At 43.3% G+C, this 22,907-nt stretch overlaps 1 protein-coding gene across 2 annotated transcripts in view; it reads right to left on the bottom strand.

The window, feature by feature from the left end:
* The window catches only part of NFX1 (nuclear transcription factor, X-box binding 1), a 59,735-nt gene that overhangs the window by 18,019 nt on the left and 18,809 nt on the right, over positions 1–22,907 (bottom strand). For both annotated transcript variants that reach the window (XM_080938504.1, XM_080938505.1), the window contains exons 8-14: positions 21,845–21,944; positions 21,528–21,745; positions 16,787–16,884; positions 9,306–9,336; positions 6,342–6,421; positions 4,744–4,852; positions 4,207–4,326 (exon numbers count right to left, since the gene is read on the bottom strand). In XM_080938504.1, the coding sequence (XP_080794630.1) occupies positions 4,207–4,326; positions 4,744–4,852; positions 6,342–6,421; positions 9,306–9,336; positions 16,787–16,884; positions 21,528–21,745; positions 21,845–21,944 (756 nt within the window). The remainder of the gene's footprint in view (positions 1–4,206; positions 4,327–4,743; positions 4,853–6,341; positions 6,422–9,305; positions 9,337–16,786; positions 16,885–21,527; positions 21,746–21,844; positions 21,945–22,907) is intronic.

Below are 22,907 nucleotides of genomic sequence, written 5' to 3'. Positions count from 1 at the left end.
TGTTATAAATGGTGCCAAACTTACAAAATCCAGACTTAGGACCTTCTCTAAATGCTCACAGCAAGGAAGTCACATGTATCTTGCTTTATATTTGAGTGCTAAAAATTGAACATTTGGGGCTAGGAATATGTCTTGACAGTTAGTCTGCTACTTTCCCAGAGGACTCAAATTTGGGTTCCAGAGGTATGAAAATTCTAGAAACAGGGCAATGTTCCTATCATCTTCAAGAGAGCCATTTTGGTCTACCTATTCTGTATTTTAATTTTAGCTTTTGCTTAGACTACACTGATAAGCGAGGATATCCACCATTTAGTCTATGTGAAATGCTCTGCCATAGGCTACACACGTGGCTCAACACTCAAAAGCACTGGCCGCTCTTCCAGAGGACGCAGGTTCAATTCTTAGCACCCATATAGTAGCTCAAAACCATTTGTAAGTTCAGTTCTGGGAATCTGACACTTTCTTCTGGCCTTCCACAGTTACCAGGCACATGTGTGTGCATAGACATACATGAAGGTAAACTACACATCCATATAAAATAATTTTTAGAAAATGATTTAAAATGCTGCTACTGATTACTTTCCTTGCCATAGATAAAAGTTAAGTATTCCATCCTGAGCTTCCAATATTCCCTTATATCTTTCTCTCCAGCCTAAGACTTGCCTCGTTATGTGGCCCATCTACATGCACAGGTTTTGACAACTAGTCTGCAGTTCACAGGAACATGAGAACCTCATAATGGGAATTTTTTTCATCCTATGAAGTTCCCTCTGCCCAAAACCATGCTGGATATTCAAGACAGACAGACACCCACCCACCCATACAGAAAGTCAAAACAAAATTCTTACTAAGGATACTACCCAGGAGGATTTGGACATCACCTATAATCAATCCTGCAAGTGGTAGAGAAGAGGGGCTGAGTGGGAAATGGTTTGGACATTTCATGCTGGTATGACTACCAAGAAAGGAACTTAAAAAAAATGCTGGGGGCTGGAGAGATGGCTCAGTGGTTAAGAGCACTGACTGAACTTCCAGAGGTCCTGAGTTCAAATCCCAGCAACCATATGGTGGCTCACAACCATCTGTAATGAGATCTGATGCCCTCTTCTGGTGTATCTGAAGACAGCTACAGTGTACTTATGTATAATAAATAAATAAGTCTTTAAAAAAATACTTTCAAAAAAAAAAAAAAAATGCTGGGCTCCCCTCCCTCCTTTCTCTCTGTGTGCTCAGGCCGTTTCTCCCATCCCCAAGTCCCTCCCCATGGTGACTTCCCTGGCCCCAATCTTGGAGCCAGTGAACACTAGTGAGCAAATTCCCAATAAATCCGCTTTTAATATAATCTAAGAAAATAAAAAGCAATGCTGGGTGGCTAGAGAGATGGCTCAGTGGTTAAGAGAACTGACTGCTTTCCTCAAAGTCCTGAGTTCAACCATCTGTAATGGGATCCGATACCCTCTTCTGGTGTGTCTGAGGATGGCTATAGTGAACTCATACATGAAACAAATAAGTAAATCTTTAAAAAAAAATGTTGGGAAGATCATTCTACATTTTCCAAAAAAGAACTTTTCACTTTACTTTAAGACAAATTTGCTTAGTTCTTTTTTTTATTATACTAACTTAAAAACATGACAGACAGCCCTATAATTTTAAGTTCCAATCACATGGTTAGACTTAGTGTGGGTAACACATCCTGGTGCACCTACTGTGTGTCAGTTTCCTCGGAGACAGAGACACTCCACCCTGCGAGAAGCTCCACACACCACAATGGAAGGAATTCAAAATAGTTTCCGGATTCCCAAAACGGCCCAGCTGCCTGGAGGAGACTAGACACACTGTAATCTGTTGAGCTGCCTGCAGGCTCTGAGGTGTGCTCTGTGCTGGGGGTGGGGGGAGCTGCTATGATGATCCAGATGTCCATTGAGTCATTTCTGTTTCTCTAAGTAATTCCTTACCCATTCTTGTAAATACCAACAATAAAAGTCATTGATTCACCAAGCTGGATTTTAGTGGTATCTGTACTTTGATCTGTGGTGGGCCCCCAATCTGAGGGAGCAGATGTATGTCTTGTGTCTCCTCAGGAAAAGTTTTGTCATGTGGCAGCATCCAGTATGACCCCAGATACCAGTTAGCAACTACACTGGGTACAACGAAAATGTGTGATTTCAAATGGTTTTTGCCCTGGTACCTGTAGCAATTATCAGAGAAAAACTAAAAACAAATCTAGTAACATAAAATGGACTAAAAAAAATAGTAGGTTATCCAGTAACAACCTGTGGGCTGCTGCCTCCTTTTGGGGGGAGTAGATGGAGGAGGGGGTTGAACAATCGTTTCACAGGGGGTTGCATAAGACCATCAGAAAACAGATATTTACATTAAAATTCATGACAAAAATGGCATAGCAAAATTACAGTAATGAAATAGCAGTAAGAATAATTTTAAATTTGTCGGGGGTAACCACAACACAAGGGACTGTATTAAAGGTTTGCAGCATTACAAAAGTTGAGAACCACTAATGGACACTCTACTGAATTTCAGAAATCAGTGTTAGGGGGCAGGGGAGGCAGATCAGTAGTTAAGAGTAGAGGACCCAGTTTGATTCCCAATATCTACATGGCACCTTATAAACATCTTTCTCCAGTTCCAGAGGATTCAACCCCTCTTCTTTAGCGGAGACTACATGCATCTGTTGTACAGACAGACAAACATGGAAGCAAAACACTCACATAACACAAAAATAAAATGTGTGTGGAACAGGGCAAGATGGCTTAGTGGATGAAGATGCTTGTCACCAAATCAACAACCTGAGTGCTACCCTCAGGACCTATATGGTAGAGAGAACTAATTCTTATAGGTTGGTTGAACACCATATGTGCTATAATACACAAATAAAATTTAAAATATCATATAAGTGAGTGAATACAGTATGATGCTGTATGTTTATAACCTCAGCACCCAGGACAAGGAGGCAGAAAAAGCAAGAATTTGAGGCCAGCCTGATAAGACATGGCAATCTGGAGTTCAGGCTAGCTATAAACCAAGATTAACACCCCAGAAAACACCCCAATAAACACACTCTAAAACATGTAAAGACAAGAACAAAACCAAGCAAGTGTAAAGTCATTACATTCAGTAGGATCTCACATTTAGAAAAAAAGGGTAATGTACATGCACACGCACACACGCATATAGAAAATATAACGGGGGCTGGAGAGATGGCTCAGTGGTTAGGAGCACTGACTGCTCTTCCAGAGGTCCTGAATTCAATTCCCAGCAACCACATGGCAGCTCACAGCCATCTGTAATGGATCCGATACCCTGTTCTGGTGTGTCTGAGGACAGCTACAGTGCACTCACATAGATGAAATATAATGGAAGGCTGCAGAAATAACTCAGTGGACTGGAGTCTAGTTCACAGGACTCTGATAGGCACCTCACAAACACACGTGACCCAGTTCCCGAGGACCCAACACACCTGGTCGCCGCACTCATGTCACACACGCACACACACATAATTAAAAATAAAAGTCTTTTAAGAAGTACCATAAATGACATAACACCAATCTTTTGGCTTACATTTTTATACAATTTTTTAAATTATACATAGGTGTCACAGTGGTCAATAGTTTAATATTGCTTCTCTAAACAAAAAACAAGTTCAATAATTATTTTGTTTATTACTATTTACTTCCTTGCTCTCTCTCACTGTATGCATATGCACGAGTGCGCATGCATGTAAGCGTGTATGTGGCACGGCGTGTGTGGAGGTCAGAGGACAACTCTCAAGGGTTGGTTTTCTCTTTCCACCACAAGAGACCAGGAAATCAAACTCAGGTCATCACCTTTACCTGCTGACCTAGTCCACTGGCTTTAACTAGGTTATCTTTAATTAACATACCGTTTTATCTTTTAAAGATAAAATGCTCAATTTTGAAATATGCATCAACATTAGAGGCAACAAAGAGAGAGACTTCTCTGAAAGACAAGAAACTAGGGTTTCTTCCAATCTGTTGAATATGCTTGACAGGTACAATAGTAAGGAACTAAGAGATGAGCGCTGTTGAGCCATGGTGTGGCTTAGATCAACAGACACAGAGGAACAAGGGACGGCTAAGCCAGCAGGCCAGAGAACTCTGCACAGCGACTCTAATTTGAAATGACAGGATATGTGTAGGCTGTGAGGTGTGGCAACATGAAGTGACTCACCTGGATGGTCACATTCATGGATCCTGGCACAGGTTTGCGTACACTCAGGAGGCCTAGTCCCACAAGGAACTGGTGGATAGATCACAGAGGCGCCACAGTGGCAGGTTAATTCATCAAAGCCTGAGGAAAAGAGAACAGAACAAGCCTTTGTGAGTTTGCACACAGATGTCCATGGATGCAGCAACAACACGCACAGATATGTGTGTATGTAACTGTCCCCTATGCCTTCATTTACTAATGCACTGCTGTGTTTGGCTAAAAATAAAGTCTCAGCATGTTTTAAACTTCAACACTTAGTTCAGTAACCCATATTCATCTAAGCAAACCCATTACTCAAAGTTCCTAGGAAACTCTTGTTTTTCAGACAGGATCTCTCTATGTAGCTCTGGCTACATGTAGTCCAGGAAAGTATTATGTAGACCAGGCTAACCTCAAACCGACAAAGATCTGCCTGCCTCTGTCTCCAAGTGCGGGGAGTAAAGACACAGGGGGCTATGAGCAGCTGCAGAAGCTCTAAGTCCAGGCAAAGGCACTCACTGGCTTGCCAGCAGGTCTGACAGTTCCCTCGATGACAAGGTTCTTCACACCGATGAAGGCCACAACGAAGTTTCCTCCCACAAATCAAAGGACACTTGTGTTCCTTGTCCTAGGAAAAACGATCTCTAGTTTTTAACACTATTTTCTCTACTTTACAGACAAAATAAAGACAAAGTTGTGCAGGTTTAGGAAGGAAAGGATATGTAAGGAGGGCTTCAGAACCATCAGGGGAGGAGGGAAACAGTAACACCAAGACACAGCAGCTGGACACTGGATGAGCTTCTCCATAGTATCCTTGCTTTTGTCTGGGTTTTCTGATAACCAGAGGAAGTCTAGGCTTCCAAACACTGACTTATCAAACCTGGCATAAAACACAATACCATTGGCTCTTCATTTCGTTAAAACAAAGCCTTTCCATACTATGCATGTAAGGGTACATGTGCGTGTATGAATGTGTGAAGACTCCAGAGCCCAACCTCAAAATGTTTTCTGCCTCCTTTGAGACAGGGTCTTTCATTAATCAAGAGTTCCTCAACTAGGCTAGAATGGCTGGCAAGCAAGCTCCCAAGGACTCTTCTGTCTTTGTGTCCCTGGCATTAGCATTCAAACTCATACCACCATGTCCAACATTTTTTAAAAAGATATTTATTTTTTTTATCTGCATATATGTGTCACCTAGAATTGAAGTTAGACAGTTGTGAGCTGCCATATGGGTGCTGGGAATTGAATGTGGGTCCTCTGGGAGAAGAGCCAGTGATTCTAACAACTGAAACTACCTCTCTAGGCCCCACGCCTGCCCAGCGGGTTCTCATACAGTGAGGCAAGCACTTCATTATCTCCCTACCTGCAAAACAGAAAATGTAAAGGAAAACACTGTGCCGAGTGTCAGCACATGCCTTTACTTGGTGTTCTGCACTAGGGACACAGAGGCAGGCAGGTCTTTGAGTTAAAGGAAAGCATGTTACAAGGCAAGTCAGCTAGGGCAACAGCTGGAGAGTCTGCAATTAAAAAGCAAACCAGCAGACCCAGCAAACCCATTCTGGCCTCTGACCTGGATAGAACCCAAAGCTCAAGTTGCTAAGTCCACACCAGTCTGTGCTGGGGCAAAGGTCACCCCAGAGGACCATTCTTGTTTGAAGTCTTGGAAGCTAGAGAAACGGCTCAGTAGTTATGGGAATTCACTGCTTTCCCAGGGGACAGACGAGTTGCCAGCTCCCATGTCAGATGGCCCACAGCTGCCTAGAATTCCAGTTCCAGAGAGATCTAAGAGTTCTAGCTTCTGCAGGCACCGGCACTCACACATACATACCTCCACACTGAACAACACAGACACACATCCACGAAATTTAAAGAAACAAAAGAAACCAAACTGTCTCAGAACTAGGGATGGAGGCCCTCTCTATGTCCTCCTCTATGTGAGCTGACATCCCTGAAAAGCCTGGAAAGGCAGCGTTTGCTCACGCGCATGTGCACGCGTGCTCTCTGACTAACATTTAGGGGCCCCTTCTGTTCTTTCTAAATCTGGGTCACACTGCAGAGGGCTGAGGTTTCCCAATGAATGGAGTCACATAACACCAATAAATGCCAAGTCCACTCACCACACAGCAGATCTCGTTACATTTATGCCGTCCACACAGCCGCTTCTTGTTACACCGCTTGTCGCACATAAATGTAGCATCTACTTCAGCCAATTAAAGGGAAATAAAGACGCAAAAGATGTGAACAGTCATTTAACACACATTTGAGTGAATATGGGCTGCAGGAACACACATATAACAACATAATAACTTAATGATGAAAATGCTTCTAAAGTGTTGTTTTCACCTGTGAGGACAAAACCAAAGCTCATTAATACATGGTATGGGTGAGAGTGTAGAAAGGTGTGGCCTCTCTGTGGATGGAACACATATCCAACAGTGACTCAAGCGGGCTCTAGAGAAGCACTCAGTGGCAGGTGCCTATGCAGCCTCGAAGGCCTAAAGTGAGCCCCAGCACGACACAAAGACGGCGGTAGCAGTTCTGTGCTTTATGTGCTTTCTTAAGTAACTAGAGGGGGTGGGACAGGCAAGGATACCTAAGGCACACAGAGGTAAAGAAAACAAACTCAGTAAAACAAAAATCTTCTGTGCATGAAATTGAGACACCATAAAAAGATGGCAACCCCTTACAAAACAGAACACATTTATAAATTACATCCCTCATAAGCATCCAAGATCCAGATACATATTACAAATTGACAATAGAAAAAACAACCCAGCTTTAAAAAAGTACAAACGATTTAGAGATCTTTCCCCTATAAGACATACAAGTGGCCACAGAAACGAAAACCAAAGCCCACTTCACATCCAGTCATGACAGCAACAAGGTCCTGCTGGCTTGGTTTTGTTTGTTTGTTTTGGCCACTTTGTATCCCCACTTGAGCTAGAACTTGTTACCATGTTTGTCTGTGATCCAAGGACTCAGAAGGTTTAGGCAGGAGGATCACAAGTTCAAGGTTATTCTTAGATGCAGAGTGAATTCTAGGCCAGCTGTGGATACGGGAGAGCCTGTGTCACAAAAGAACATCAACAAAGGACAGCACTGGGTGCTGATCCTCACAGTCACAGCACTGAAACAAGAGGCTGAGACAAAAAGACCAGCACAAGCTTAAGGCTAACATGGGCTGTAAATAGTGAACTGTAGGCCAGCCTGGTCCACAGAGTGAGATCTTCTCTCAAAAGTAAATAAGACCAAAGGGTTAAGTTATTTAAATAAAAGCTTGTTTAAAGACTGGGGAAAGTGGTGCCTGCCTAGAATCTCGGTATTCTGCAGGTAGTTGTAAGATCAGAAATTCACGTGCATCTTTGACTATACAGTGAATTAGAGGCCATATTGAGCATAGAAACCCTGGCTCAAAAAGAAAGAAAGAACAGTAGCCAAAAAGCAGAAATCCCCTAAATCCATCAGCTAAGGAATGGATAAAATGATGAATGAAATAAACCAAGATAAACTTTGTACAATAATTCCTATGTAATAATCAACAGGGTCAGAACGCTGCCAGTAGTTGGTTATACAGGAAGGCTGCATGAGGTGAATGCTTGAGAAGCACTGGGTTTCCTTTTGGGAAAAAGAAGCCATCTAGGCACAGGACAGGGTGATGTTAAGTGACACTGAAAGTATACTGAATGCCACTGAGCTGTGTGCTCTAAACTGGCTAACTTCGTGTTGTGAACTTCAGCACTTTGTTTCTTCTGCTCTTACTTTCAAAACCATCCTCAACACTGCTCTCCTCCCAACTACAACAAAACAGAAACGTTGTACATACTGTCATCTCAACCTTCTTCAAAGTGAGTTTTAGGGTCACTTAGAAAGACAGACTGGCAGGTATAGAGTGGTTGATTAGGATCAAATAAATCCAGCCTCATTTGCACCCACAACTTACAACATTTCAAAGCTATTGACAGATATGGTGATGAATGCCTGTAATCCTGGCAACCAGGCCAGGCTCTGTCTAAAAGCAACCCCTAAAGGAATAAATACGTGTGTACGTACTGCATGTCTGACTAGTGCCTAGGAAATCAGAAGAGCAGTGTATGAGATTCCATGGGATTGGAGTTACAGATGGTTGTGAGTCCCTGTGTAGGATCTGAAAACCAAACTCAGGTCGTCTAAAAGAGCAGCCAGTACTGCTGAGCCACCTCTCCAACCCTTGTCTTTTATTTAGTTATTACTTTTGTGCTTGACACAGTATATATGGTGAAGGTCACAGAACAACTTTCAGGAGTCTGTTCTGTCTCTTCATCTGAGTGGGCAGGTATTTTATTGTATCTGTAGCTTTAGCAGACTCTAGACTGAGCTGACCTTGGAATGTCTAGCCAGTCATCATGTCTCTACTTCCCACCGTGAAGTAGGAATGGCTGACTACACATCTACTCATATGGGGCTTGGATTGAGCACAGACCATCAGATTTGTGTAGCTTTGACCAGCTGAGAGACCTCAGCCTCATATTAATTTCAAAAAAAGCATCAATGTAAACTCAGACAAGGCTTCGAATTCTCAAGTGCCCTGCCTCCAGAATTCTGGGACTGTAGGCATGTGCCACCACACCTGGGTTCAATTTACTTTTTTTTTTTTTTTAAAGATTTATTTATGTGAATTTATTTATGATTTATTATGTGAGTTCACTGTAGCTGTCTTCAGTGCCTGAAGAGGGCACCAGACCCCATTACAGATGGTTGTGTAATCCACCAGCCATCATGTGGTTGCTGGGAATTGAACTCAGGACAGAAGTCAGTGCTCTTAACCGCTGAGTCATCTCTCCAGCTCTACAATTTACTTTTAAAATATATTTCTAAGTAAGCTGTAGAAAAGGAAAAATCTACTAACTGGAATAATAATAATAATAATAGTAATAATAATAGAATGGATGATTTTTTTCTTTTACCATAAAAATTATAAATGTAATGGACAAATTTTAAAGGTTTCTTCACTAAATTTTGACAAACACCTAACTCAGTATTTGTGAATATACAGGACATTATCTGCATTTCAGAAAATTCCCTTGTGCCCCTTACAGTCATACCTTCACTTTTAAGACTGGTACACGGAAGCTCCTAAAAAGAAAAAGAAACAGTAGGTAATTTAGGAGTAATTAATACGACCCCTGTAGAATGCAGAGTATAACATGGTTATTCACCGGATCCAGCCTGGAGCTAGCCAAATTATGTCAGTGCGCTTCACTCATAAGACTCCATGTTTGCTGACTTTTCATGCAATACAATTCCAATATAATTCCAACAATCTTTGTAGTCTGGTCTTAAAGCCCAGAGCAGATTAAAGATTATTAAGTCTGAAAAGAAAGAAGTGTCTTCCTGACCAGGGCATAGACAGAAGAAAACATGGAAAACAGATTCAAAGATGAGCATGCTACACATGTAAAGCCTCCACTTGGGAGGCAGGATCAGGGCAGTGAATTCAAGAACAGCAGACAACACAGTGAAAATTAACTCATTAAAAACACAAAATATTAATTTTTTAAAATGGAAAATAGGTAATAATTTACCACTATTTAACCTAAGGGAAAACAAATAACCTGAAAATACCACAACCAAGAAAATAAGCAGGCCTGTGGACCTCAGAACTCCATTATAATCATTTCAACCCTGTGAGAGGAGCCCCAAAGGCCTACTAACATGCCATTTGCTGAGACATGATCATGTGTGGTAAGGATGACGTATGGGGAACTGAATCAGTTACGAGGTGGCAGGAGCCTGGCTGCCTAGAGGCTGCACTGGGCTCACTTTGTAAAAATGGTTCTAATTTACAAACTGGCCAACTGCAAATACATGTGAAGTTGTGGGGCGCTGCCTGCACATTCTCCATTACAAGATTGCACTGACATCCGGCTGGAGTTAGCAGTAAACAAGTCATGTGCGCACGCGCTGGGTAACTTTCCACTCCTTGAGCTCTGCCTCTCCCGTGGCGTCATAGGGCCTGATGAGTTTCAACCAATCAGGGGGCTCCACGACTAAGGCGAAGACTGATTCCTATATAAAGGGACGGGCTAGGTAGTTCGGGGTCTTCGTCTTCACTTGTTGCAAGCTTATGCTCTGCCTCTCGAGATGCATTAAAGCATTATTGCAGAAGAATCCTATTTGTGTGCCGCGCCGTTCTTGCTGGCGAGACGGTTGTGCGAGACATCTGGTGCCGAAACCCGGGAACTTGACCACTCAATAGTCAGCACCACCGAAGACCCCGTCTCTGGGCAGGGAGGATTCAGAACTGCGGGGAGATAAGTTCGGCAAGGTATGTCTGACCCTAGATCTTTCTTTAATTTTGGTTTAAATCTTCCACGGCCGTAGGAAGGGTCTGTAGAGGCTCTGGTCTTTGTCAGTGCAGTTTTTATTCTCTTCCTCTTAATTTCCTATTGTGTCCATCAGGGCTGGTGTTAGTTTTGTGCTTACTCGCCTTTCAGTTTCACTTTGTGCCACAACGTAAATAGCCGCTGGCATTACATCGCTGTGATGGGCTCTTCACACTCTTGACAGTTACAGCCCTGCAGTCAATTCTTAAGCAGAGAGATCTAGAATTGCCCACCTGCATCTGACAGCGTTTCGTAAAAGAGGTAGAGCGTGCTGCCCCTTGGTTTGCGGTCTCTGGGTCTCTCTCACCAGCCTCATGGAAAAAATTGGGTAGAGATTTAGGCCATGCGCAGACTGCCGAAGACCTCAGGCCCGGGACCATGGCCATTTAGACAATGGTACAAAATTGTTTAAAAGATGAGAGTTGTAGGCCCGCTGTCGCTGCGGGGCAGGAGGTATTGAGTGAAGTCCAGGATAGACTATCAGAAGCCGAACAGAGCGAGAGGATGGGCGCACGCAGGAAAAGGCACCCCCCCCCCAAGGAAAACGGACCTCCCGGTACGCTGCACAGCGGGAGAGCTGTTAACCACAAACCTTCAGATTTTCATTCCCTGATGCCCTCTAATATTAAGAAAAGGGGAGTCAGCTTGTACCCTGTAGAAGACTTTGAGGCTCTTAACATTGATAGCCCCGAGACTTCAGATGATGATGAGCGAGAAGGCTTAGACCCAGAAGAAGAAGCAGAGCTAGATGAAGAAGCAGCTAGATATGAAGAAAAAAAAAAAAACCATCCTGATGAGCGGTGCAGGCCCATGCGCTTGTCCTCTATTGTTCCGAAAGCGCCTCCTTTACCCGTAGCCCCCCCTCCTTATGTAGCATGCACGCCTGTAAAATCCTTCTCGTTCCTCCCGGAAAGGGTGAGAAGGCAGATGTGTCTTGCTTTCCCTGTGTTTGAGACAGCTGAGGGTGGCCGCGTTCATGCCCCCATAGAATATAATCAAATAAAAGAATTGGCAGAGTCAGTCAGAAAATACGGGGTAACCGCCAATTTTAGTATCGCTCAGCTTGACAGATTGGCTATCTCTGCCTTAACTCCCTCTGATTGGCAGACAATTGCCAAGGCTGCTCTACCGAGCATGGGACAGTATATGGAGTGGAAGGCTCTTTGGTATGAGGCTGCCCAAACCCAAGCAAGAGCCAATGCTATGGCCCTGACTCCTGAACAACAAGAATGGACATTTGATCTGCTGACTGGCCAAGGTCGCTATGCAGCAGATCAGACAGCTTATCATTGGGGCGCCTACGCCCAAGTATCAAGCACAGCCATTAAGGCCTAGAAGGCACTTTCAAAAAAGGGAGGGGCTGATAATCAGCTTACAAAAATCATTCAGGGACCTCAAGAGCCTTTTTCAGATTTTGTAGCCCGCTTGACCGAGGCGGCAGGACGGATCTTCGGGGATCCCGAACAGGCTGCCCCTCTTATTGAACAGCTTATTTTTGAACAGGCCACCCAAGAATGTCGAGCCGCTATCACCCCTAGAAAGGGCAAAGGTCTTCAAGATTGGCTTCGAGTCTGTAGAGAACTGGGAGGGCCACTCACTAATGCAGGTCTCGCAGCAGCCATTTTGCAGAGGGGACCCTCCACGGGCCCCTGATAGGCGGGTCTGCTTTAAATGTAGAAAATCTAGACACTTGAAAAGATTGTCGGATGGTCACTAGAGACCCTCCGCCCCTTTGCACAAGATGTGGCACGGGGTACCATAAAGCTAAACATTGCCGCTCTTTCAGAGACCTCAAAGGCCGGCTCCTCCCTCCACTAGAGAGCCAGACCGCCCAGACCAATGAGATGCCAAAAAACGGGCCACTGGGCCCCCGTTCCCAGGGCCCTCAAAGATATGGGAGCAAATTTACCAAACCCCTAGGGGAGAGCAAAGTGAGCATACAAACAGGCCAATAAGAATGGACCTGCGTGCCTCCTCCTCACTTGTATTAATGCCTCAGATGGGCGTTTAGCCCATCCCTATAGGAGCGGTCACCTTGCCTCCAGGAACCCTAGGACTGATCCTCGGACGAGGATCCCTTACAGCACAAGGACTGATAGTCCACCCAGGCATAGTAGACAATGACCACTCCTCTGAAATACAGGCACTGTGCTCCAGCCCAATGGGCATATTCTCTGTAACTCAGGGCGACAAGATTACATAGTTATTGCTCCTCCCTGATAACTCTGATAAAAAGACTAAGGAAAAAGCAGAAAAACAGATGGGTTTCCTCTGGGACCGACTTAGCCTATTTAGCAGTATCTTTAAATACCAGGCCAAGGCTTAACTTGTGGGTTAATGAGAAGAAATTTGAGGGCATCCTCGATACGGGGGCCGATAAAAGTATTATATCCACTCATTGGTGGCCCAAACACTGGCCTGTTGTAGAGTCATCACACTCCTTACAAGGATTGGGTTATAAGTCCTGCCCCACCATTAGTGCAGCCTCACTCACCTGGAAAGCCCCTGAAGGCCAATGTGGGCGATTTGTCCCCTATGTACTCCCTCTTCCAGTTAACTTACGGGGGAGAGATATAATGCAACAAATGGGGCTAATTCTGTCCAATAAATATTCTGCACAGGCTTATATTATGGATAAGATGAGATATAAAGAGGAAAAAGGCTTGGGACGCTATAAACAAGGATCCCTAGAGCCTGTTTCGCCTAACCCCAACAAAGAAAGGCAGGGTCTGGGTTTTTCCTAAGCGCCATTGAGGCAGTACGGCCCATACCATGGAAAACGAAGGATCTAGTATGGGTTCCTCAATGGCCCCTTACCTCCGAAAAATTAGAAGCTGTTACCCAATTGATTAGAGAACAACTACAATTGGGTCATGTAGAACCCTCTACTTCACCTTGGAATACCCCCATTTTTGTGATTAAAAAAAAAATTAGCAAAATGGCAATTGTTGCATGACTTGAGAGCCATCAATGAACAAATACATTTGCTTGGCCCTATACAACGTGGCCTACCGGTTCTCACGGCGCTCCCAAAACATTGGCCTTTAATGATAATAGATATTAAAGATTGTTTCTTTTCCATACCTTTACATTCTCAAGATAGGCCTAGGTTTGCCTTTACCCTTCCTTCTATTAAGCAAATAGATGTTACCCATGTCTCCTCCTTTGGTAAGCTGCAATATGTACATGTATCCATTGACACCTGTTGGGGTGTAATTGCAGCCACTCCCTTATCTGGGGAGAAGGCCTCGCATGCCATCCAACATTGCCTAGAGGCCTAGAGTGCCTGGGGTAAACCAAAGTTCTTAAAAACAGATAATGGTCCTGCTTATACCTCACAAAAATTCCAACAATTTTGTAGCCACATGGCTGTGACACATCTCACAGGTTTGCCTTACAACCCACAAGGGCAAGGCATCATCGAATGTGCTCACTGCACCCTCAAATCCTATTTAATAAAACAAAAAGGGGGGATTATGCAAGCTCTACCCCTGTGCCTAGAACTGCAACTTCCATGGCACTATTCACCTTAAATTTTTTAAATCTTGATGACCACGGCCATACGGCGGCTGAAAGGCATTGCCTACCCATGGACAAACCAAGAGAGATGGTGAAATGAAAAGATGTCATAACTAATAAATGGAAAGGACCAATAAATGGAAAGGACCGGATCCTGTGTTGATCAGATTCAGGGGAGCTGTTTGTGTTTTCCCTCAAGATGAAAATAATCCCTTCTGGGTCCCCGAGAGGCTCACTCGAAAAATGGTGGAGACTCCTGAAGCAGTAGGTCGCCGGCCAGACAGCTCTTGCACTCCTAGAACTTCGGTTCATTGCACAGGATTAGAGTGTTTGGCTTGAGCAGCCCATGAGGGATGCCAAGCTAAGCATCGCACTGAGAGCCCCTCGCCGCGGGGTATCTCTGGGAGATATGTCATTTTGCATGAGGGTTGCCTGCCCCAGTGTCCCTCCCTCAGAAAAAACGGCAGAGTGACAGGTCACGAGTACTATGGGCTACAAAAAGCCTAGCGGTTACTCCTGTACATGGTCTTTATACACCTTAACGAGGATTTGACTTCTATCTCCACCCTCCTAATATGGATGTCCTACTTTGCTTAAAGAATAAAAGAAAGGGGGAGATGTGGGGCGCTGCCTGCACATTCTCCATTACAAGATGGCGCTGACATCCGGCTGGAGTTAGCAGTAAACAAGTCATGTGCGCACGCGCTGGGTAACTTTCCACTCCTTGAGCTCTGCCTCTCGCGTGGCGTCATAGGGCCTGATGAGTTTCAACCAATCAGGGGGCTCCACGTCCAAGGCGAAGACTGATTCCTATATAAGGGGATGGGCTAGGTAGTTCGGGGTCTTCGTCTTCACTTGTTGCAAGCTTATGCTCTGCCTCTCGAGATGCATTAAAGCTTTACCGCAGAAGAATCCTATTTGTGTGCCGCGTCGATCTTGCTGGCGAGAAGGTTGCGCGAGACATGAAGTGGTATAAGAAACTGAAGCTTTAGCTGGGTATGAGGCCTATAATCTCAGCACTCTGGAGGCTGAGGCAGGTTAGCCTGGGCAGTACTGTGAGATGCAGTGTGAGATACATGCTGAGACCCTGTCTCAAAAGCAAACCAAGAAGAGGAAGAAGAGGAGGATGAAGAAAAAGAAGAAGAGGAGGAGGAAGAGGAAAAAGAAGAGGAAGAGAAAGAAGAAGAGGAGAAGGAGGAGGAGGAAGAATAGGAAGAACAAGGTGAAAACACTTGTCCAAATTTGCTTTCATCCCATTAAAAGAGCTTTTGTGAAACACCCACATAGTAAGGCATGGAGGCACATGCCTTTAATCACAGCACCGGGAGGTAAAGATAGTCAAGCCTTGTGGCTTTCAGTATGAATACCCCATAAGCTTTACACAATTGCCATCATAATAAATTAAACTACATGCTTTTTCTTTTATTTTAAAGCTTATTCATTAAACCAATTATATCCTCAAAATAATTTGGGAATCTGGTTGTTGCTCAAACCTTAACTACTTTAACAAAAAGAATCAACTATTAAGGTCTGTCTTTATTCCAGCCTATGTTCTTCAGAGGAAGTCCTGACATGAACTGAAATGACTTCTTGGTAGAACAGCAGGACAGATCATTACTTAGAGGCTCCATCCCAAGACAGCCATAGAAGACTTGATGGTTCTTCTGGTTAGAAACAAAAATAGGGAGCTGGAGAGATGGCTCCGTGGTTAGAGCACTGACTGCTCTTTCACAGGTCCTGAGTTCAATTCCCAGCAACCACAGTGGTGGCTCACAACCATCTGTAATGGGATCCGATACTCTCTTCTGGTGTTGCTGAAGACAGCTACAGTGTACTTATATAAATAAAGTAAATAAATCTTAAAAAAAAATAAACAGAAATAGGCACCAAAGCCCAACTCCAGAAGGACAGTCAGATGTCTAGTTATACTACCTAGAGCTGAAATTAGAATCTGAATTCTGGCTTCTGTACTTGGCTCTCAAGAGGTACTGTTTAGTTGAATGCCACCGTTTGTCTATGGCTGTGTCAACTGGACAGCCTAAGCATAGAACATAGAAAGAGGATGGTCACACAGTAGCCAATGTGGAGAAACCGAGACTGGCTTTGTAGGTAGTCCATCATACCAAGATGACAATGCATGTTCTAAACACACAGGCTTTTGTGAACCTTCCTGGCTGGATTATTCTCTACATATTACTACATACAGATCCTGAAAAGGTCACGGAAGAACAAATGGAGCTTCACATTTGCTCCTTTCTTGGATTCTTTCCTACGTTTCTTCTACTGACTAATTCTAATCTGTGTACTTTCCCACAACCACGACTGAGACAGTTTTCAGTGAATTCAGTCTACCAAATTATCAGGTTGTGAGTGGCCCTGGGGCCCACTAGCCTTTCGCTCAGATGAGAATTAAGTGGTGATGTTGGCTATTAGCAGCTGCCTAAACTCTCAAGTGAGGAGCTTTGTGGGCTGCGTCCAGTTCCCGTGTGGCTAAATCACAGTAGTGCTATTTCCTCCTTCATATCTATACTTGGGGTGAGCGGCCCTCCAGACTCTCCATTGGGTGGGTGTATGTGTACATGTGTCTTTGTGACATGCACGCGCATGTCAGTGGATCATACACTGGAGTGAAGCTGGATTACGGTGGTTCTTCCTCTCCCACATCGTCGTCTGAGACTCACCTTTGTTCTGAAGGAGCACCTGCAGGAGATGACTGAGGTGCGAGAGCAGGGTCCACAGTCTCCTTCATGGCAGAGCTTTTCACAGGTGTGGATGAAATCTTCAAAAAAAGTGAAGAGCTGGGAGTGACAACTGCAGTGACAGATTTTGACATGTCCAAATTCACTGCCCACATTGTCTTACTCAGCTTCCCTCCATCCAGTCACTGGAATATGCTTTTGGCATGCATATTGCTTGCTGAGGCAAAATATACTTTCCGACCTTTGCTTTAGGTCCCAAGTCTTTGCATTACATTCAGATCTCCCTAAAAGTTAATTGTGGATGGCTTCGATAAAATGCTCTTGGGATCATAGGCAATTCTGAAGCCATAATCCCTAACTCCATCAACTGGGGCTGCTGTCTGAATACCATGGACAGCCTGCATTCATTTCATACATAACTAGATTTAGGGCAAATACCCTTTTTTGTTTCTTTCTCGAGCTAGGTATTACTATGTAGCCCAAGATGGCCACAAACTCATAATCCTCCAGCCTCTTGGCCTGCGTGCTGGGAATACAGGTATGCACCACCACAGCAGACCCAGGACAAGTCGCCTTTCAGAGGCTCATGAAAGGACAAGCAGAGTTGTTTCAATGTATGCAGTGCCGAGGACAAAGCCAGGGAACTGTGCATACTAAGCAACGGCCCTATGGAGGAATTGTAGTTCCAGTGCACACCAGTATTTCACTTATATTACATTTTTTATTAGTTTATGGTTAATCCTCTCTATCAAGCCAGGTATAATGGTACATACCTTTTAATCCCAGCACTCAGGGAAGCAGAAGCAGGAAGATCTCTGAGTTTGAGGCCAGCCTGGGCTATAGAGTGAGCTCTAGGACAGTCAGAGCTACATAGTGAGATCCTGTCACAAGACAAGCCAATTAATTTATATTTATCATTGTGTGTGATATGCATACATGCCACAGTGTATGTATAGACCTAGTTGGCCTCGAACTCACAGAAACCCTGCCTGCCTCTGCTTCCTGAGTGCTGGGAAAAAAGGTGTGTGAATATTTGTGTGAATGCTGCAATGCCTGAGGACAACTTGCAGAAGTCAGTTCTGTCCTTTAACCAAGTGGGTCCCCAGGACTAAACACAAGTCATCAGGTTTGGCAGTAGCACTTTTAAACATTGAGCCATCTTAGTATTATCAATGTTTTTAAAATCAATTGAAAAAAAAAAAAAACACGTCTATTTGTTTTTGAAGACATGGTGTCATATAGTCCAGGCTAGCCTGAAAAATATGAAGTAGTTGAGGATAACCATGAACTGCAAAATTTTCTGCCTTTACTTTGCAAGTGCTGGGACTCAGGTGTGTGCCACTCTACTTGGTTTGTGTGGAGCGGAGGCCTGAACCAGCAGCTTCACTCATGCTAGGTAAGCAGTCTGCTAACTGAGCTCCAATCTCAGCCATGGGAAACTTCTGCTATCTTTTAAAATGACCTTTCTACACTTCTTTTTTTGGGAGTGAATTTGACTCAGATCTGTGCTTACTTGTTTTCATCCTGCAGAATCACGCTGAGTGTTTGTTTACTGTAAGGCTAGCAATCAAGCCTTAGTTTTTGCGTATCTCACTTTCAGATTGTTTTACTACACACAAGAGTCTGGGTTAGAAGCTTCATTTTTCTTTCTTTTTCTTGCCTTTGAATTTGTTCTTTGCTTGTGATGTTCTCTGAATTGTTTATGAGAAACTCATAAGTGGTTTTATACGAGTGAGTTCTCTTATATACTGTAACTTATTTTTCTCTTGCTGTTTTTAAAACAATCCTTGTTTTTTCATTATAGCACTTTTATTACATGTCTCGATGTAAATGTCTTTGCATGAATGACTTCATAGACAAATGTTTTCCAATGAATGTGAAAGTTTTCTTTTGCTATTCAAGTGTTTTTCTTTTCCTTACAACCTTCCTCTGCCCCTCTCTATGTGTAATAATGTGCTGCCCAGTATCATGAGGCTCTCTGTTCAGTCTTCCTGTTTTTTAAAGTCTCCCTTCCATGTTTCCAAAAACAGAATTTCTCTGTGTAGTCCTGACTGCTCTAGAACAGAAAATCTATGTGCCTGCCTCTGCCTCCCAAATGCTGAGATTAAATATAGGTGCCTTTATTTCTTTTTAAGACAGTGTTTGGTATTCCAGAATTACCTCAAACTTGCTGTTCTCTTTTATGTAGTCAAAGATGGCCCTGAACTCCCAACCCACCTCTCTCCACCTCCTGAGTGCTGGAATTACAACAATCCCAACCGTTCACTCACATGAAAGGTTTTAGAGTTGCTGGGGACCGACCCCAAGGCTTTCTACAAGTCAGGCTACTGAGCTACACCTCCAGCTGTCAACACTGTCAGCCACACTCCCCACACCCCATGTTACTTGGGATTGAAACCAAGGTCTAATACACACACACACACACACACACACACACACACACACACACACACACACACACGGTAAGCACTTTACCCTAGCCCTATTGATCATTTCTTCTGTCAGATCAAATCAATTGCTCAGCACCTTTAATGGATTCAGTTGTTAAAACTTTTCAACTCCTAAATTTCCATTTGGATCTTTATTGCTTTTAAACAGCCTCCTAGAATAGCCTTCAGTTAAGATCTTTCTGTCACTCACCTGAATGCTGGGGTAATGGACATGTGCCTACTCCCCCAAGAATTTTTTCTTTCTTTCTTTTTTTTGTAATTCCTCTCTTTCATGTATCCCAGGCTGGCCTGGAGGTCACTCTGTACTGGGTGATCTGAACTCCTCTCTTGCTTCTACTTCCCAAGTGCTAGGATTATGGGTATACTATACCATGCCTGGCTTTAGTTTCCTTTTCTTTACTGATAGTCTCTATTTGATATGAGTCTGTCTCAGCCTTTCTTTCGGCTAATGAACACACTTCTAATGGATATTTGACGCTCTCCTATCTGACACCTGTCTATTCTCATGAGCAGGTTCTATTGCTACTTTCCTTCTTGGCACATCACACTTAGTTACTACTATAGCAACTGTGAACTGCTTTAAAAGCCTCCCTACCCACAGCTTCAGAGTTCATATTTATTAATGTATGTATGGTGTGTGTGTGTGTGTGTGTGTGTGTGTGTACGTGAGCATGTAAGTGCCGTGGTCATCATGTCGCAGTCAGAATCATTATTGGAATCAGTACTCTCCTTCCATAATGCCTTACCCACCCCACTGAACTTCTGTTGATTTTTGTTTTTCAAGACAGCTGTCCTGGAAGTCACAGAGGTCCACCTGCAGGCCTGTGCCAGCACCAGCCCACCACCCAGATGTGCTGACCTTCTGAAATCGCTCAGGCGCTCTGAACTTTGTGCTTTTACTGGTTTTGTTTTGGAAACCTCTCACTGTTTGCTGTGGCTGACCTGGAACACTTTGAGCAGATCAGGTAGACTGGCCTCTAGCTCAGAGACTTGCCTGCCTTTGTCTCCCAAGTAAGTGCTAAAATTAAAGGCCTAAAACAATATCTCCAGCACTTTCGGTTGACTGATGTATTTTGTAATGTGGCCAGACTACTTTAAAGCCAACTACTTCCTCACAGGATGTTCTTTGAGCGGCAAAGCCTTCGGAGTACACAGTTACTTAAGATGACAGCTATTTTAGCAGTTTTTTTCCTAACCAACTCCTTTAAGCTGGTTTGCATAAACAAGGCTGACTGGAATACATTCAGGGACAAGAATCCATTAATCCACTAGCCTTAAAAAAAAAAAAGAAAAAGGGGTATACCCTAGAACCAAGCCTGCTCAGTACTCTGATCCTATTAATGTGGTCCAGAAGATGGTCTTTGAGATTTGGCCTGACTTCAGAAAGGCTCCTTCTAGGCATCTCTCTTCCTGGTTTGTTTCTAGTGAAGTAGCTGGAACATTACTACAGTCTAATGTATAGCTCTTAATTAAGAGCACCTACTGTTTTCTAATATCCTAAGAGCTTTACTCCTACTTGCTGATTTCAGGTGTGTGTCACCCCCTCCACTTTTTGAGACAAGACAGTGTGCTGGAGGTATAAGTGTATACCACAACCCAAACTAGAGGATTAGTTATATCTAAACACAATTTAAGAATCCAGAAAAAAAATTAAAAATACTGACCAAAAATATCTGCAAATACATTATTAGGCTGGGAGATGGCTCATCAGGTAAAGTGGCAGGTGGATTTCTGTGAGTTTGAGGCCAGCCTGGTCTATAGACGCTAGGCTACCCCAGACAATTCACCAAAACAGCAAAGCTCGGCAGAGAAGCCCATGTCTCAAATATAAAGTGGATAGATAGTGACCAGGGAGGACTGAAGCTGACCTCTGTCCTCCATATCTGCACGCAACAAATGCATTCTTAATTGCAAAAGGCAAGTTAGATTACACACTGCACAACAGCATTTAGGGACAATCAAAGCTAGTTTATTTGTCATGTGAACACACAGCATGTGTGTGACACATGAGATTGTCCACAGAGCTCTATAGCATGGTCTGTTGGGGTAGAAAGAAGGGACAGACAGGTGAACACTAACTCAATTTCCTTCCACGTAGTTCTGTAACATTTGAAATTTTTAATGAGAATATATTTTATTTCATTTAAAACCATAGTGAGCTACTATGTTGGTGGCTAAAATTGAACCTGGGTCCTCTGAAAAGATTAGCCTGTGCTCTTAACTATTGTTCATCGGCTACACATTGAAAAGATACATTTAGGTCAACTAGTTACCTGAGGAGCCACAGGACAAGGGTTTGCCACACACTTTCCCACAGGAAGGAACAGGGTCCATGCATGTTTTCCGACCACTACTTCCATGTTCCAGCAACTGGCTGAGAGGGGTTTGGCCACAAGGACAATATCGTACCAAATGGGGGAGCCGTGGGCAAGGCTGACAAGGCTGAGGGTGGCAAACCTGAGAACAGGTATGGCTCCCACATTTCAAGTCCCTATTAAGAAAACCAATAAACAGTTAATTGCATAACTATTAAATAAAATGAAGCTTTAATTCAAAAGAAACTTTAAAAGCAAAAAATAGAAACCCTTACTTGCCACATATCTTTAAACAGCTGAAGTCCCCAAATCCATCAGACTTTCCCACATCAGTTCCACACAACACGTCTCGAGAGGTGCTGCCACAGTAGCACACTTGAGAACACAATTTAAAAGACAAATCAATAACCTATTCATACTTTAAAAATATCCCCAACAATCTATAAATGTTCATCAGCATAGACTACAAGTTACAGCAGCTCTCAAACCCATCTAAGAGCTCTCCATGGAAACAACCTTCTGCTCCTCTGCCAATATCTCTTAGTGCTGCGGCAGACATCCTGTAAACAGACTACCTCCAAAGTTAGAAGGACCCAGTGTGGTATCCAAGGCAATGGTGGCACAGCATGGATGGTATGTCATAGTGCCTGCAAGCTAAGCTGGGAGATGTAGTAAGGGGTCGACACCCAGATCCCCACTGTCACTTCAACACAAGCAAAATGGATTTGGTCATTTTCATATATCATTCATATAAAATGCTTCAAAAAGGTCTCTACTATTGAAAAAAACTTTTAATTTTTATTAAATTACATAATTTTTCCGGTATCACTTTACATTTTTCCACAATGGATATTTATCACAAATTAATTTATACATGTATACATGATAAATAATAACCAAGAGTAAAAACTAAACTGGAACACTGTGGGACTAATTAAATGGTAACTTTTTTCTAAGGACAATTATTAAATAGTGACTTCTTTCTAAAGACAATTTAGGTTTATCTACTGGCCCAGAAAATCAACATCAGAATAAATGTAATTGACTTCAAGAACAGACTGGTTTAATAGCAAGTTCCAGCCAAGACGAAGAGAGTTATATAGTGAGAATCTGTTACGAAGGATCTAGGTTTAATCATCAGCACCCATGTGGTGGCTCACAACTGCTTATAACTCTGGTTTCATAAATCCGATGTTTCCTTTGGCCTCCTTGGGCACTAAGACAAGTATGGTATACACACTGACACACCTACACATATGTAGGCAAAACATTCATACACATTAAAAAAAAGACATTCTGCCTTTGAAGAGAATTTGTACATCATCCTAAAACTCACGT

Source organism: Micromys minutus (genome assembly GCF_963924665.1).
Source record: "Micromys minutus genome assembly, chromosome: 26".
NCBI lineage: Eukaryota > Metazoa > Chordata > Mammalia > Rodentia > Muridae > Micromys > Micromys minutus.
The sequence above is the reverse complement of the archived record's forward strand: the minus strand, read 5'-3'. Positions and strand labels throughout refer to the sequence as shown.